This window comes from Pollicipes pollicipes, unplaced genomic scaffold (assembly GCF_011947565.3).
Source record: "Pollicipes pollicipes isolate AB1234 unplaced genomic scaffold, Ppol_2.1 Scaffold_4002;HRSCAF=4701_pilon_pilon_pilon, whole genome shotgun sequence".
In the NCBI taxonomy this organism is placed as follows: domain Eukaryota; kingdom Metazoa; phylum Arthropoda; class Thecostraca; order Pollicipedomorpha; family Pollicipedidae; genus Pollicipes; species Pollicipes pollicipes.
In genome coordinates this window covers 27046228-27062741 of record NW_023596420.1, presented here as the reverse complement: position 1 = coordinate 27062741, position 16514 = coordinate 27046228, and the positions used below count along the sequence as shown (strand labels likewise).

Here is a 16514-nt window from a genome sequence, read left to right as displayed (position 1 = left end):
GAAACCAATGACCGCATAATCATACCTAGGATTCTAGATATCGCAGTAGCTCTGACCGTGATTTCACGTCATCTGGTGTTCTTGCATTCTCTTTGCTCCTGTCGTAACCAATTATGATTTTTAGACGATTACAAACGCTTGCCGGTTTGCTTTCCCAAGCCAAGGAACTAACTCGTATGCCGTTTCCGTGGCATGAGGTCTGGGGTACCTCGGACACCGATGTGGAGTTTGACCTTGTTTGACCTCATTTGACACAAAGCTTATAGTCTAGGGAGCTCAAAGCCTGAAGTAAATGAGACCCCAGAGCCCCGCCTACCACACGAGCTTGGTGTCTCCAGTCCGCTCAGTTCTTGAGGTCTCAGGGGGCGGGGCAACTTGACTTGCCCACCCGAGGACGTCGCATTTAACCGGCCACACGGACACGCGTTTAACGAACTGGAGACTAATGTCAATTCGGAAAGACACGCTGACCATGTGGGCTTCATGTTTCATGTGTTGAGTTGGGCTGAAACGCGACTAAGTTCTCAAGGGCATTCTGAAAATATATGCGCTTTCCTTGACGGAACTGGATTGGATTTGTCTTTGAGGAAGCGAAAGGCGACGGACTAGTTTGCAGATTCGCCTGCCCTTGAGCCCAAAAGTTTCAAGGAATGGGGCAGAGACGTTATGCTTTTATAAGTACCTGTGCCGTGATTTACGTCGTTATATTATGGCGGCCTGCTTAACCGCCGAAGTGAAAAATGCGCACACCGTTGCTACAGCCTCTGACATTTGATTTACTCTTTTTCCCTAGCATCATACCTTCGCACGGATGATCCCAAAAGCACTCCCTATGCCCATATCGTTCTATAAAGCTTTCCGTTTGCATGCGCAGTTAAGTGTTCCATGCAAATGGAATGCAAGACCGTTCCTGCAATAAAAGCTAGTTGATGTAAAATCGCAAATCTCAGTCGATTTCATCGTTATTTCAGTAAGACCACCCGCCACGCCAAGTGGCATGTTGCTAGCATGGCCGTGCCTCCTGAAATACCGTCTGGAGTGCCGCGCGGATCCCCTTCCCCCGGAGATTAAAAGGCAATTTAATTTGACCTTTACCCCAGCTTGATCTCCTCCCCTCTGGAAACTGTACAGTCCGGGATTTAGAGGGCGGTTGATGGATGATATACAAGCGTATTTAGGATGTAGGACATTCCAAATGAAATGTAGTCAGTTATCGGATATATTTGAGCAAGAAAATGGGCTGGCGCAAGGTGACACGACTTCTCCCTTGTTATTCAGTTCGATGATAACTAATGTTTTTCAGTTCAATGATAACTAATGTTTTTGATTCCTTCCGGCAATCTATTACATTCCATTACGCAAACGATTGTACAATGGTAAAAGGTAGAGGATTGCAACCACGCAGACGAGCTATGGAAGTGGCGCTGAACACTGGCCGAGTGGCCAGATGTTTGTGGATTTATTTTCATACCATCGAAATAGGATGCGATGGTGCTTTGCCGATACATGAAAAATACGTGGATGCAAACCCTCAATAAACTCAACACTAGCGCGTGCTCGGGTGCGGGTAAACTTGAACTATCCCGAAGGTTTTCCGAAATAATTTTCGTCCAGTACTGCGTAGCCGCGCCAAACGTTACATAGCTGTACGCGCCTCGATAAGAGACCTCATGATACACACAGACGCAAGAGTGGTAGTACATCACTGCCCTTCGACGGTGCTCAAGGGAGAACATATTACACGCAAGACAAGGAGTTTGTGACACATTCAGCACCGCGTTCTAAGTAGTTCCCAAAATAATGAGACCGCCCAGCCGCCACTGCCGAGCCCAACAGACAACGCCTCCCACGGACATCATTTCGAGTTTACCAGCAAGCTCCCCGCACCGCTGCTGCTCCCCTTCGAGCGTCACAGCAAGAGCCACCCGTCCGCAACGTCACGACTAAAAGGACAGTTTATTCAGACGTCGCACACAGTTTAGAACACATCGAATCGGGCGGCGGGAGCGGACGCCGCGCGTCGGCTGTGAGCTGGCGCGCCGGCGCTCTACGGAGACGCCACTCCCGAGCTCCGGCCGGCAGGCGGCCGGTCTCCCAGTAGCGTGCGGGGCACACCGGCCTCCGCTCGATTAGTGGCCACAGGATATAAACAGGCGAAGAAACCAACCGAAATTAGCATACAAACATCGGTGCACGATGTGGACAAGACGTTGTAAACATGTCTCTGGGCTCCACGTCACCTCACTCGCCTCTAAAAGTTTCTAATCTAATGATTTAAAGCCCACAAAGAACTGCAGTGCGTTTGGTCGCGATCCACACGTCCGTGTCGGCCCGCATCAAGCACACGCGATTCGGCCGACTGAACCCCTCCAGACCGACCTAGATGAACTGCCACTGCCGGGGACCGACTCTCCAGAGCAGGGACCGCCGCCCGCCGTCAACAGGGGCCACCGCCCGCAGTCGGCAGGGACCACCGCCCGCCGTCAGCAGGGACCACCGCCCGCCGGCGGCAGGGACCACCGCCCGCCGGCAGCAGGGGCCACCGCTCGCCGTCAACAGGGGCCACCGCCCGCCGTCAGCAGGGACCACCGCCTGACGTCAGCAGGGGCCACCAGCCGAAGCCTGCAGGGGCCGCCGCCCGACGTCCGCAGGGACCCCCCCCCCGCCCACCGTCAGCAGGGACCGCAACCCGCCGTCAGCAGGGACCACCATCCCCCGCCAGCAGAGACCACCGCCCGCCACCAGTAGGGACCACCACCCATCATCAGCATGCACCACCGCCCGCCATCAGCAGGAACCACTGCCCGTCGTCGACAGGCATCAGCGCCCCACCCCACCGGCCTGGGCCCGTCAGTCACCCCTGGAGACCGATCTGCACAAATGCAAGACGGTCCGCACCGCAGTACGCCAGCTGGGACGGGTGTGATCAGTCGGTAGGACTGGCCTGAAATGGGACAGCACGGGACGGTTGAGGGCCGGCGGCCGGGCGGGGCTTTTCGACTGAAGCAAGCCAGCTTGGTACGGACCTGGTGGCGGGGCAGCCCGCGGCCGGGTCGGGCCGCTCGCGCAAGCAACGGCACGGCAACAGGCCGCTAGGCTGTGGCGGAAGGCAGAGAGCCGAGCCAAGATGGTAGAGCCAGGCACACAGCGCAACGCCCGATTGCGACGCTCTGGATACCACCGACGCAGACCCTCTCACCTGGATCAAGCTGCCGCCCACGCCACACACAAACCATGCCACGGCACATGCATGCCACTCCATACTATGCTGCAGATATCCACTCTGCACGAGATTCCTGAGCCAACCTCTCCAGATACCATTCTTAACCAGTGCTGTACGGATGCCTGCCTTGCCACACACGCACAAGAGAGCAGGCATTCCACGCCACTCGAGCAGCTCGTACCGTTCCCATCCCAGGCTTGCGTGCAGCAAGGCAGTCTCAGGCCATACGAGGCTGGGGGCCTTACAAAAGAAGCGTTGCGAAGGCCGGATGGCCCCGCTGACAGCTGGGAACGGGCTGAACTGGATGACACCGGGAGGACGAGGAGGCTGCCATGAGGACGATGAGACAGCTGACATCGGGGGAGGGCTAGTTAGTCTGGCTGACACCGGGTAAAGGCTTAGTCAGCTAACATTGAGAGGACAAAGCCGGCTACAGGCGAGAACGTCAGGGACGGCTCTACCGGCCGAGGGCGGGAGATGCCAACGTCGCCAGAAAACAGGGACAGGTCCTGCCCACCGGCCGACGGAGGGGCGGGGCAGTTCCCACCGGCCGAGGGAGGGGCGGGGCGGCTCCCACCGGCAGAGGGAGGGACGGCCCCCACCGGCGGAGGGACGGGCGGGGTGGCTCCTAGCGGCAGGAGGGCGGGACGGCTCCCACCAGAGGGAGGGCTGGGCGGCCCCACCGGCAGAGGGAGGGCCGGCCCCCACCGGCGGAGGGAGGGCTGGGCGGCCTCACCGGCAGGGGGAGCGGCTCCCACCGGCAGAGGGAGGGCGGGGCAGTTCCCACCGGCAGAGGGAGGGCGGGGCGGCTCCCACCGGCAGAGGGAGGGCCGGCCCCCACCGGCGGAGGGAGGGGCGGGCGGTTCCCACCAGCAGAGGGCGGAGCGGCCCGCGCCGGCAGCGGGATGAGACGTCTGACGTCAGATCGCCGGTTCGCTTGTCGCCGGGCGCGTGATGAGGTGGGCGGCAGTCGGCGCGCCTGTCGGCGACGGCAGAGGCGGCCGGCTCCACGCGGCACAGAGGTGGCTCGTCCGAGCCGAGCGGCCGCCCCGCGCCCCTGAGCGCACCGCCTGCTGAGACCACTGTGACGAGAAAGCGCCCGGGCGGCCAAGGCACGGCGTGACCGGCGGCCACGCTTACGTGGCCGACGAGCCGTTGCTCGCGAGATCGGAAGCCCCGCTGCTGGCAGCAGCCGCCCGGCCCGTCGCTGAAACACGGAGCGCAGCGTCAGCCAGCGCCACCAAATCGGCCGCCGTCGAAGGCAGCCGCAGTACCGCCGCCTGACCAGCCGTCTGTGAGAGCGCCCGCTCCTGACCCCACCCGTCGATCTGGCGCCGCCGCCGCCTGACCAGCCATCTGTGAGAGCGCCCCGCTCCTGACCACACCCGCACTCTGGCGCCGCCACCGCCTGGCCTACCGTCTGTGAGAGCGCCCGCTCCTGACCGACCATCGTTTGTGAGAGCGCCCGCTCCTGACCACACCCGTCGCCTGGCGCCGTCGCCTGACCAGTCGTCTGTGAGGGCGCCCGCTCCTGACCACACCCGTCACTCTGGCGCCGCCACCGCCTGGCCTACCGTCTGTGAGGGCGCCCGCTCCTGACCACACCCGTCGCTCTGGCGCCGCCGCCTGGCCAGCCGTCTGTGAGAGCGCCTGCTTCTGACCACACCCGTCGCTCCGGCGCCGCCACCGGCCCACGGTGTTATGTGGCGCAGCGACGGCGCACAGCGTCACGTCAACGCACCAGACATCGACGGCGCGTCGTCACAGCGGTGGGCGCCCCTGCGACCAGCCCTGCACCAGCTGGCCCGGCCGAGGCCGGCACCGACGGCCGGCGGGCGCCGTGCGAGCTCAGTGGGGTCGTCACCGGCCGAGCGGTGCTCACCTGCGGCTCGGTGCGGGCCCGCCGGACCCCAGACGCGCACGGTGCTGTCGTCACTGCACGACACCAGCATGCTGGGGCACTGCGGGTTCCAGGTGACGCAGTTGACCGTGTTGGTGTGGCCCTGCAGCACGGCCACCGGCTTCTCGCGCCGCGTGTTCCAAATGTACACGTTGCACTCTGGAACATGGACAGTACGTACTGCACTGGGGAACCCGGACGACAGGCGCACACCAACACTATAGAACCCGGGTGGCAAATGTTCATGTTAAACGTAATACACAGACGCCACGTGTGCGCGTCACACGCTGAAGCACATGCCAGACGTGTGCGTGCTACATCCTGGAATACGAACGCAAACACGTGCAAGACATGTACGCGCAACACTAGTAATTGGGGCTTCGGGCGCTTCGGCTGCGCAGCCATGCAGCCACGTCACACTTATGCATACGCTCCGCTGAAACAGACACCCTGAAACACTGGTGTATACTTATGCGTTGACAAGATGCACCTAGAAAACAGGCAACGCGTGAACACGCTATACTATGGAACACTATAGACGTTATACTATGGAACGCAAGCAGCACACGTACACGTCCCACCAGAGCACCACCACCACGGGTACGCGTTACACTGAACATGGACGTTATGTAGGCTCGCACACCGATAGCACGCGACATCTCCGCTGACAACACAAAGTGGTGTCAGCGGAGATGTCATGGATTACGCATCACTCTCCACGGAAGGTTATACTGACGTTATAATTGGCAAGATGAAGACCGTTTTGCGGAGGTTAACATCTGCTGACGACTTAAGATGATTAAACATCACAATGCCACACATTTACTAAGCGAAAGCAGACACATTCGGTCAGAACTTAGGTTGATCCAAAGCGCCATGCTTTAAAAGGTGCCAATAAAAATGTACAAACACAAATATCCCGCGTAAAAGTGTGAGTATCAGATTCGGGCCAAAAAGAGGACATGGTTACAGGCATATGACAAACCACACCTTAACCCACATGGTCTGCAGCTATCTATGCTGCTGCAAAACGTGATACACATGGTATACCCAAACGCAAAAACAATATATTCTGCGCCATCTAGCATGGGAGAGCCACTCACCTTCACTGCCTGAGGCCACAAATTCCTGATTTAGGCCACCGAAACAGCCGTATACGGTAAACGTGCCCTGCGTAAGGCCCTGGAACTTCCTCAGCAGAACCTTGTCCTGAAATGCGACAAAGGCACGATACTAATAGCAGTGACGGACCTGGGTGCATGGGGTGAAAGCCCCCTTCGGCGATTGCAACCTTGGACGTCGTGGTTTTTGCTTCTTAAGACTTGTGAACGCGCATGCACCGTTCCAAACTCCTAAATAGCTTTTCCACTAAATGATTCTGAGGAAAAGGTGAACATCCACGTGCAAAAATCGGTGAGTCACATCAATACAAACTGTTGGCCCTATTTCACTCTGCAATCTGCGTCCAAACCAGGGGGCCCGAAGGTAAATCGAAAACGACCAGGACCCCTCGAAATCAAGCGCGCCAAGCCCGGCGAATTTTTGGAGGGCGTGCTGGCCCCAAGTCAATCCCGATGCTCGCCGTCCCCAGTGCCCAACTTTTTCAATACTCTGGCTGCGCCTCTGCGTGAATAAATGGGACCTCGACAGACATACTGGGGTTTTCCATAAACAGCCTGGCGATCGAGTCCAACATCGGCCAGTCGTGTTTACATAAATTCGTTCAGAACACAACTCGCCGGGGCTCTACCGCCGCTTGATGGTGCCTGTAACTGCAGATTTTCCGACGACAAACGTGCGGATGGGCGCACTGGTCTCAGTAGAGGCTACATCAAGCCTTCCGTAACAGAAACGGCTGTCATATGACAGAGTATAAGAGTATTTCGCACTAGGATTCTGCTGTAGGTCTTTCACGGCCTTTACCCGCAGATTGAACAACATCACACACAACAATAGCACACACAGCGTTTTCTACCGGGTTTCTGCTGAAGGACTTTCGTGAACTCCATCCCAGTATTGAACAAATCACACAAGTATTACACAATATCAAACGGTGTTTCCCACTGGGATTCTTCTGAATGTCTAGTCTCATCTAAGTCATCCACAGGCTACAGTCCCACCTGTGGGTTCCACAGGTGGGCGTTACAGCCTCGTTCGTAGGTCCCAGAGGCGGGCGCTAGTCTCACCTGCAGGTCCCAGAGGTGGGTGCTACTTCTCACCTGCAGGTCCCAGAGGTGGTGCTACAGTCTCACCGCAGGTCCCAGAGGTAGGTGCTACAGTCTCACCGCAGGTCCCAGAGGTAGGTGCTACAGTCTCACCTGCAGGTCCCAGGGGTGGGTCCTACAGCCTCACCTGCAGGTCCCAGAGGTGGACGCCCTGGTTGGCCACGTTGAGTGCAGCCAGCGTGCCCGTGTCATTGATGCACATGGACATCACGTCGCCACTCTCGGTCAGACTGCCGGCACATCAGCCGCCCGTGTCATTGATGCACATGGACATCACGGTCCCACTCTCGTCAGACTTGCCGGCCTTCAGCGCCCCGTGATCGTCCCCGACGGGAGGCCGACAGCAGTCAGCGAATCACCAATGGCGGTGGCAGACCATGACACGGCAGGTAACTGCTGGACATAGCGGCGGTGGAAGGGGGGGGGGGAGGCTGTGCTGCGGCGTGCTCCACAACTGAAGCAGCAACAGGGGCCTTGTGGGGCGAAGACTGATGGCTCAGACTACTGAACTTGCACATGGATTTCACAACTAATAACGCCCTTCCCAGGCGACATGCGATTCAACATCGAAAGTGCCTTGCGAAGTGCCTACCGCTTATGGCAGTGCAATGTTCTGAGAATCCACGCTGCAGGCGTTTTGGGCGCGGTCGTACATTTCGTATGGCTTGGGGTCATCCGAGTAGTATCCGGCAACCCTGTTGTGTGTGTCGTGCGGCCAGTATGGTCTGACCAGTCGTTCTGGAACCAGAGCGAGCGCACGCGCACGCCCTCCCAGCGGTCGTGCTGCGTGCCCCGGATATCCTGCCGGAGAGGGCACAGTTGGCGCGCCGGACGGCAGCTCCAGGGAGGTGGTGGTGCGACAGCCGGGTCCCTGCACTGCTGAACAGGTCGCCGCACGCAGAACGCGGTCTCCACCGTGCGGCCGCCTGATGAGTCACGGCAAGGGAAACAAGTCGGTCCGCCGCGAGGGAAACTCACAGGCCATTGAGAAAATGCCGCGTGATATGTCGGATAAGGCTGGAACTGCCACCACTTACGGGCATTACGCATGCCGAGCATTTTCCTCCTCCTCGACAGTGGTGGCTCATGTGACTCTGCCATACAGCTAACTGACGCGACGTCAGCATACCCACTCGCTGGATTTCGCCAAGGCTCGCAATAATAATAATATTAATAATAATAATAAAAACCATAATAATAATATTGATAATAATAGCAATAATAATAATAATAACAATAATAACAATAACGGGTGATGTGCGGAACGCCCCAGCAATAATACGAAGAGCGATATGATGAATGACATCAAGTGCACTCTTGCTGGATTCAAACGCGCCATCATATGTCAAGCATGCAAAATCCAGCTGCAGCGGACGAGCGAGTGATATATTATCATCGAAGTGCTTCTGCCTGACCCGTGCGATGTGCGGCACACACACCTCAGAATGTTAGGACACTTAAAGCAGCGATCGCGTAACATTTTGAGATGCGCGTTATATGTAAGTCGGCGGTCAAAGCGTATCCCAGGGTACCTGACCACGTCTCAGCTGTCTCGCCCCGCGTTGGGTAAACGTCACGATTCCTAACATTCGGGCCTGCGAGCCGCTAAACTACGGGATTCTGCAACACTGGCCACTGCAGACAGGACCGCAGAGCCCGCTACATTGTGAAAATGGCAGCTTCAGCCAGCTGAATTTGCTGCGCACCTGCAGCCGATACCCCCGATTTAAACGGTCCCACCACCAAAACAGGCGACGCCGGCGACCGTGCACGGCGGTCCACCAACTCACGAAGAGGTAGAACTGTCCGTGGGTGCCACCGCACACAAACTTGGTACTGTCCGGATGCCAGGCACCGCACATGATGGCGTCGTTACTGGCGTGGTTGACACTCTTCTCCAGGGTTCCCTGGACGGCATCCCAGATCTGCGGCGGGACCAAGCCGACGTCAGCCGGCGCGGACCCAGAGTCACCTCACTCAGTCGACAGATAGGCTGAGAACGCCTGCCGCCGCCGGCCCCCCCCCCCCCCCCCCCCCCACCTCTGAGAACGCCTGCCGCAGCCTGCCCGCCGCTTTGAACGCACACAGGTGACACTGCTTGTGGGCAGAGGTTTGCCGCCCAGACAGCAGGCGGACCATCCCTGAACACGTCACCTCCCCCTACACTTCCCTGGGAGGCCTGTCCGTGGCATTGTTCAGACCTGAGCTAGATTTCGAACAGGCCAGCAGAGGCCAGATACAGCACGGCGAACAGGGAGGCCGGGGTGCCAGATGCAAGACAGCAGCAAGCAGAGGCCGGGCGCCAGGTACAGCACAGCGGCCAGCAGAGGCCGGGGCGCAAGACACAGCACAGCGGCCAGCAGAGGCCAGATGTCAGATATAGCACGGCAGCCAACAGCGGTCGGGATGCCACATACAGCACGGCGCCCCGACCCCAGCGGGGGCCATGGTCTCGATTGAGATCGCCGGGCTACAATACTGCAGCACTCCTTCCGCAGTGCACGCATGCCCCAGCCGCGCCACGATCTGAGGTCCCTGTCGCCAGGCGACCAGGCTCCACCCCATCGCCGACGGGCCGACTCTTACCCGGACTTCGGGCGACTCGTGGGCGGCTAGCAGGTAGCGCGAGTCGGGAGACCAGGCCAGGTAGCAGAGCGGGTAGCCGTGCGGCCCGTCACTGTGGCCCACCAGCGTGTGGCGGGGCTTCACCGTCAGCGACTCCTGCGGTGGCAGGGTGCGGCGTCCGTCACGCACACACGCACCGTGCACTCAGGAGCATCCCCACCAGCGCGGCGCGTCAGTTGTTCGTCGCACTGCAGCAGTTTCGTTTCGTCGGCACATGGGGCAACCCGAGCACTTGGCAACGGTCCACCCCGATGGTTAGACTCAGGTGGGCGAGCTCCGCCCTGCGGCTGGGTCGGCGTAAGGCCACGAACAACGCCCAAATCACAGCGCGCAATGCCAGACTGGCGGCACGGCACGCCTGGCGGCCCGGCGCCCCGTGCAGCCGACACGCCGGCGCCCAACACTCACCGTGTCCACGTCCCACACGATGATGGTGCTGTCCTTGGAGCCGGACGCCAGGCTCCGGCCGTCCGGCGAGAACTTGCAAAACCACACTTCGTCGTTGTGTTGGCGCAGAATCTGCACCGTTTCGGTCGGGAACTGTTCCCTGCAAGAGCGCATGCAGGTGCGCTGGTCACAATATCCAAATAGGGAAGCCAGCCGGCGGCCGCGTTAAGTGGTCCTTCCAGACACATGCAAATGACAGCATACAGCACGCTTCACATTACGGAACTGGGAAAGAAATGATATACGGGTTACCACTAATGCGTACAGTCAGAATCGTCATTGACCCCCATTTAACAACTCAGTCCCGGTTACTTTCAACTGGCGAGTGACAGTGGCCACCATACCACCAGGGGCGACATCTCAGCACCTGGAACAGCTAACCAAACATGCGAAGTGGAGGGGCTGAAAGTAACCCGCCTTGAGCAGAGGTGATCGACCAGCAGGCCGTGATCGGCGCTGTCGGCGGCCGTGTTGTGGAAGGGACAGCGGCTGCGCTGAAGCTCGGCCGACTGCTGCAGCAGCGTCTCCAGCCGGCTGCCGGGCACCATGACGGAGGGCGGCAGGAACGGCTGCAGGCGGGACATCAGCAGGCCGCGAGACTCGGCGCCGGCGCCCGGCCAGCCAGACTGCTCCCGCAGGTCCTCCGCCGTGCTACACATGATGTAACTGCAGCAGCGCGCCCACACCGGAGACGTCAGTCGCACTCCCACCGGGACATCGGGACCAGGGGAGCACCGGCCGACATCGGGACCGGAGCAGCACCGGCCGACATCGGGACCGGGGCAGCACCGGCCGACATCGGGACTGCGGCAGCACCAGCCGACATCGGGACCAGGGCAGCACCGGCCGACATCGGGACCGGGGCAGCACAGACCGACAACGGGACCGGGGCAGCACAGACCGACAACGGGACCGGGGCGGCACCGGCCGACATTGAGACCGGGGCAGCACCGGCCGACATCGGGACCGGGGCAGCACAGACCGACAACGGGACCGGGGCAGCACCGGCCGACATTGGGACCGGGGCAGCACCGGCCGATATCGGGACCGGGGCAGCACAGACCGACAACGGGACCGGGGCAGCACCGGCCGACATCGGGACCGGGGCAGCACCGGCCGACATCGAGACCGGGGCAGCACCAGCCGACACAGGGACCGGGGCAGCACCGGCCGACACCGACCACCAACACTGCCTCAGTCTGCCACTATCTGGCTCCTTCATGGACCAATGCACCATTAAACACTCATAAGAGGAACACCGTCGCCCTACGTTTCACGACGTGGCGCCCACCCGGACATCTCAAGACATGGAGGACCACTGAATTGATATAAAACAGTGTAGCAATCACTTCTGGTCCATAACCCGAATTGCCCCTTCCCCTGCTCCTCCACACACCACAACGCGCACTCGCACGCGCACGCGCGCGCGCGCGCGCCCCACACACACGCACGCACGCACGCACGCACGCACGCACGCACGCACTACACACACACACCACACACCACACCACACACACACACACAACCACACACCACTGCCTTTCAAAGGTACGGATGGTGCGCATGGCCTGCTTCGATATCCTGCTAAACAGGTGACAGGATGCCGTACCTGCTGAGCTGGTGACAGGAGGGGTGCCGTACCTGCTGAGCTGGTGACAGGAGGGGTGCCATACCTGCTGAGCTGGTGGACCCGCTGGACGTTGTGCTTGAGCGGCGTCAGCTGGTGGCGCAACACGTCCAGGGCATCAATGGCACGTCCATCTTCCAGCAGCTCCAGGTACTTCTGCTCCAACAGCAGAAACCGCATCTTCTGCAAAGATCAGAAGCCAACAGTGGCATGATAGACAGACAATTTAAGTGTTCTAAGATGCGGGACATAAAGAGACCGTCATGTCCTCCAAAAGTAGATCTCGGCGGTCGGCGCAGTAGGCGAGGGGCTACGACCAGGTTGGTCTGTTAATTCTTGCCGGTTTCGGTCTCTTCCGACACTACCCGTCAAGCTACTGCACGTTTTCGCCAGCACTTGCCTAGTCGGGCCATGTTGAACTAAAGCCCCCCCCCCCCCCTCATCATTCGGCGTAATAGAATCTATTTGGAACGAACGCATCCATTTTGCGCCGCGTAACTGCGCAAGTAGCACAACCAATTACTGCGAGGTAGCGTAGCTGTTCGGCGTTAGGTCATTTAATTTTAGTTGTTGCACATTAAAACGCTGCAAGTAATTTCGGGGTAGTCGCTTAGCGTAAGAGGAATACAAGTGAATTCGGCAACCTTCGAACAAATTAGGTACGCTTTGCCAGGCTCTGCTTGCGATATACTACACGGAGCCGACGTGTGCTGGTGGCAATACATTGGATACATATGATGTGCTCTTACTGGAATGCCGCAAATATACAGCACATGCACAATCACCACATTATGTATATATATATATATATATATATATTATATATATATATATATATATATATATATATATATATATATATATATATATATATGTCTACATGTGCACATATTGTGCGTAGCGACCGGTAAGTATGGGGACAAGGGTCAAACTTGACGACCTTATCTCACGGCCCAGCACGACCTTCGACCCCAGTATCGGATGTTATGAGTTGCTGGTGACATGCGCTGTTGTAGTCAATAGTGCTATCGAGATAGAGATATACGATGGATCGAGAAAAAAAGACTGTGTAGTCGACGGGAGAATAAAGCGCACCACAGCTCTCACGCCCGGACCAAATGTTGGAATACGTACCAAACAATGTCGTGGTCATGGCCAAACAGGGCCCTGTTTTGCACAAGATCATGCCCTCCGTGGCACCTCCCACACTAGCGGGGTCCAGGCGCGAACCTCTTCCGCGCAATACGTGCAGTCGGCGCGATCTTTGCCCTCCGCCAGGCAACGGCGTCTTTCACAACTCGGTACGAGGCCAGCGAAGTTGGACGGCACAGTGCCCACATCACCGAGCATGTGGTATATGAGACGCTGGCGGTCCGTAGCTCTCAAGCATGTTACGCGTGAAAACAACATATCGCTCCTTTTCTTTCCATCTAGACCGCGCAGCGTGAAATGAGCCGTAAGGTGAGGCGAGATGAGGTGAGGTGAGGTGAGGTGAGGTGAGGTGAGGTGAGGTGAGGTGAGGTGAGGTGAGGTGAGGTGAGGTGAGTTTTGCACACTAGAAAAACGCACGAATCAAATTCTTAAACTCGTGCAGATACGACCGCACTTTCGGCAGGGCCCCAAGTAAACACAAACATCTACACGCGAATGCGTGACCATCGATATTGCTTGAAACTCGTCGAAATTGGTTGAAGGCACAGTTGGTGCGTCGTGTGTTCAGAGTGGGAGAGCTAATGCCATAATAGTCTGTGCTTGCAGGCAACGTTGTGGCGTTGAGCTGCTTGCCGTATTACCTTAATTACAGTAGTTCTAAATATGGTGCTTAAGCCGGATTCGTGAAATGCACGCACCACGCCTATAAGGTTAGTTAAGGGTGTTGGTCGCGGGCACAGGGTCTATAGCAGACTTTCAAATAGGAGCTTGTGGTTTGCAATTACATTCACGGCATAGGTTAACTTTGGCCGCCACTGCACGGGCGGGCACGGTTGGCAGTTGAGCAACCGCAAGCTGCACCCCTGGCTGACCGCGGTGCTCGGTGAGGGCACTGCTTTTGTGGACTGTAGAGCACTTGAACATCGTCACCTGCTACAGCAACCGAAACCATGACACTGCCACAGAGCCCACTGGGACATTAAATAGAACACTGCATGAAAAGCAGGGCACATACACTTGCACACATCTGGTGAGGAGGCTTGATGATCCATTGGAAATGAAGCATGTTCTTGTGAACCTGTGGTCAAGAATGAAAAGAGAGGAAGGGGAAGTATTTTTTCACCATAAAGGGTATCTAGATCCAACACTGTTTCAGATGCCAACAGGGTCACTGTCATTAAGGCTTAACAAGGCAATCAACTTCTGCTAATGAGGTTGCCAATAAGTTCACAGCTTCAATAATGTTCCTGCCTATTACATATCTTTGTCTGCCAGGCCTGAGCACTACAGCTCTTAGGGTATAACAGCATTACAAAATGATCTCCATCATGCAAGTGGCTGTAAGCTAGACTAACCAAGGCTACTGCTATTTCAGCTGACCACATGAACTTGTCCTTGGATGCACCAGTCCTTGTTCATAGCACAAACAGCTAGCAGAGATCACAGCATCAGCACAGTAACAACACAGAAAATGATCTACTGACAGTCACATCCTCTGGATGATCCAGCAGTCCTTTCAGCTCCTGCAGGTCCTGCCTCAGCCTGGAACAAGGCAGGTAAGCTTGTGATGGGACCAGCCTGTGGCAGCAGGCCAGCCAGGCTGGGTGGCGAACTTAGTTTGTGCATTCTGGATGTTATCAAAACAGGAAATCAGGCAAATTTAAGGAATGCAAAAGCATTTAAGGAATGCTTGGATCCACCATATCTGGGGTGGTCCCAAATATGGTGATGATTAGATGGAGATAGAGATCATTGCAAGTCTGACTGATATGCTTTAATGCCTCATCATGTTCATGGCACAAATTAGATCACAACATCACAATGGAGACAAACAACAAAGACAAAGCAAAGTAAGCCTAGCTGTTGTCTTCACCTGGCACTCACCTTGACCCATTCCCCACACAGAATGTGCTCATGAAATCTGGCAGCTGCAGGATGGTCTAGGCAGAGTCCAGACTCCAGCATGAGCTGCTCCACACTCTTACTGAAATCAGAGCAGTGAATTATCTGGGCAGATCACAGCAGGTTGACATGCTGAAATGACAATGCATGGATTTTTGGCATCACCAACAGTCTAAAAAGGAGTGTTGATATTACCCCTGGTATCTTATGGTAGGAAATAGCCAGAAGTGATGAATGAAACATTACATGGATAGCTCATACAAAGTCTAACAAGATGTATTTCTGGTCATTTGGGACATGACATCAGATTCCAGGTCAGTATCAGGCAACATGCCATCTGGTCATGTTTTGATCACATTTTTTCTAAATAACATCTCTTGAGCTTATCTCTTTGGATTCATCCATCTAATATGTTACAACAACTGCACATACATGATCTCTCAGAATGAAATTTATAGCAAAAGCCAGGACAGTTCACTGAGGACATTTTTGGTTCTCTAAGTCTATGTCTGCTGACCAATTCTGTTCCTTTTCACTGACACCAGCTGTGGCTTGTTAGAATTGATTCACACAAAACATCAGTTTCAGTTTAAACTAGGTCAATGACCAATGCTGACATTTCTGAGGTCACAATGACAATCTGGGAATGAATGTCATTCTTATTTAAGGATTGCACTGGGCTAAAGGGTAATGGAAAAGAAACATAAACAACCACAGATCAGACCTCAAGGTGATGGAAGCTCAATGAGGCACCCCTATTGTGACATAATTGGTTCATCATTACCATTTAGTAAATGGCAGGGCTAGGCCAATGCCAGCAATGCTGCAAAATGCTCCAAAATGGAGACCTCCAAGCTATCAGATAAATAAACTATCCTGCCAGAAAAGAAGTCAACAAAACTGACAAGTTTTTGTCTTACATGATTAGACTACATATATGTTAGGTCACTAGCCTAATATGACCTGTACTTAACACATTTCAGAATACTTGTTAAATCTATTAAACACTGAAAATTTCAGGAGACTTGCTGAAAATGATTTTAAGCCAATCTTAAAAATGTCAAGGTGGGTATGTACCTATCCCATGAAGGTGATGGTTAATGTAAGTACTGAATACTTAAACATTCAAAGTATACCATCCCTAACATATCTAAGGGCTGCAATGAATAGGGCAGCAATAGCTTCAGTACCACATGTGACAGGTATCACATGACCAACTATAGAGCAAAATGAAATGGAGATCCCATAAAAATATTTAAGCCAAAACATGTGCTTCTATTTACAAATACCACGGTTCCAAACAAGGCTCGAGTACAATACAGTCATGTCAAACCAATGGAGACAAACACATTCTTACATGAAATTAACTTTAAATGGCCTACAAGCCAATATGAATAGGTGACCACCACTTAA

The 16514-nt window shown here is 55.8% G+C and overlaps 1 protein-coding gene across 1 annotated transcript in view; it reads right to left on the bottom strand.

Annotated features, from left to right (window-relative positions):
- Positions 1-4031: 4031 nt before the first annotated feature.
- Positions 4032-16514, bottom strand: part of LOC119094305 (WD repeat-containing protein 26-like) — a 13655-nt gene continuing 1172 nt past the window's right edge. The window contains 14 exon segments of the mRNA XM_037217378.1: positions 4032-4430; positions 5106-5282; positions 6227-6332; positions 7476-7578; positions 8002-8057; positions 8059-8079; positions 8081-8149; positions 9139-9273; positions 9935-10069; positions 10382-10520; positions 10838-11086; positions 12094-12230; positions 14684-14735; positions 15073-15183. Coding sequence (XP_037073273.1) covers positions 4360-4430; positions 5106-5282; positions 6227-6332; positions 7476-7578; positions 8002-8057; positions 8059-8079; positions 8081-8149; positions 9139-9273; positions 9935-10069; positions 10382-10520; positions 10838-11086; positions 12094-12230; positions 14684-14735; positions 15073-15183 — 1561 coding nt within the window. The 3' untranslated portion in view covers positions 4032-4359.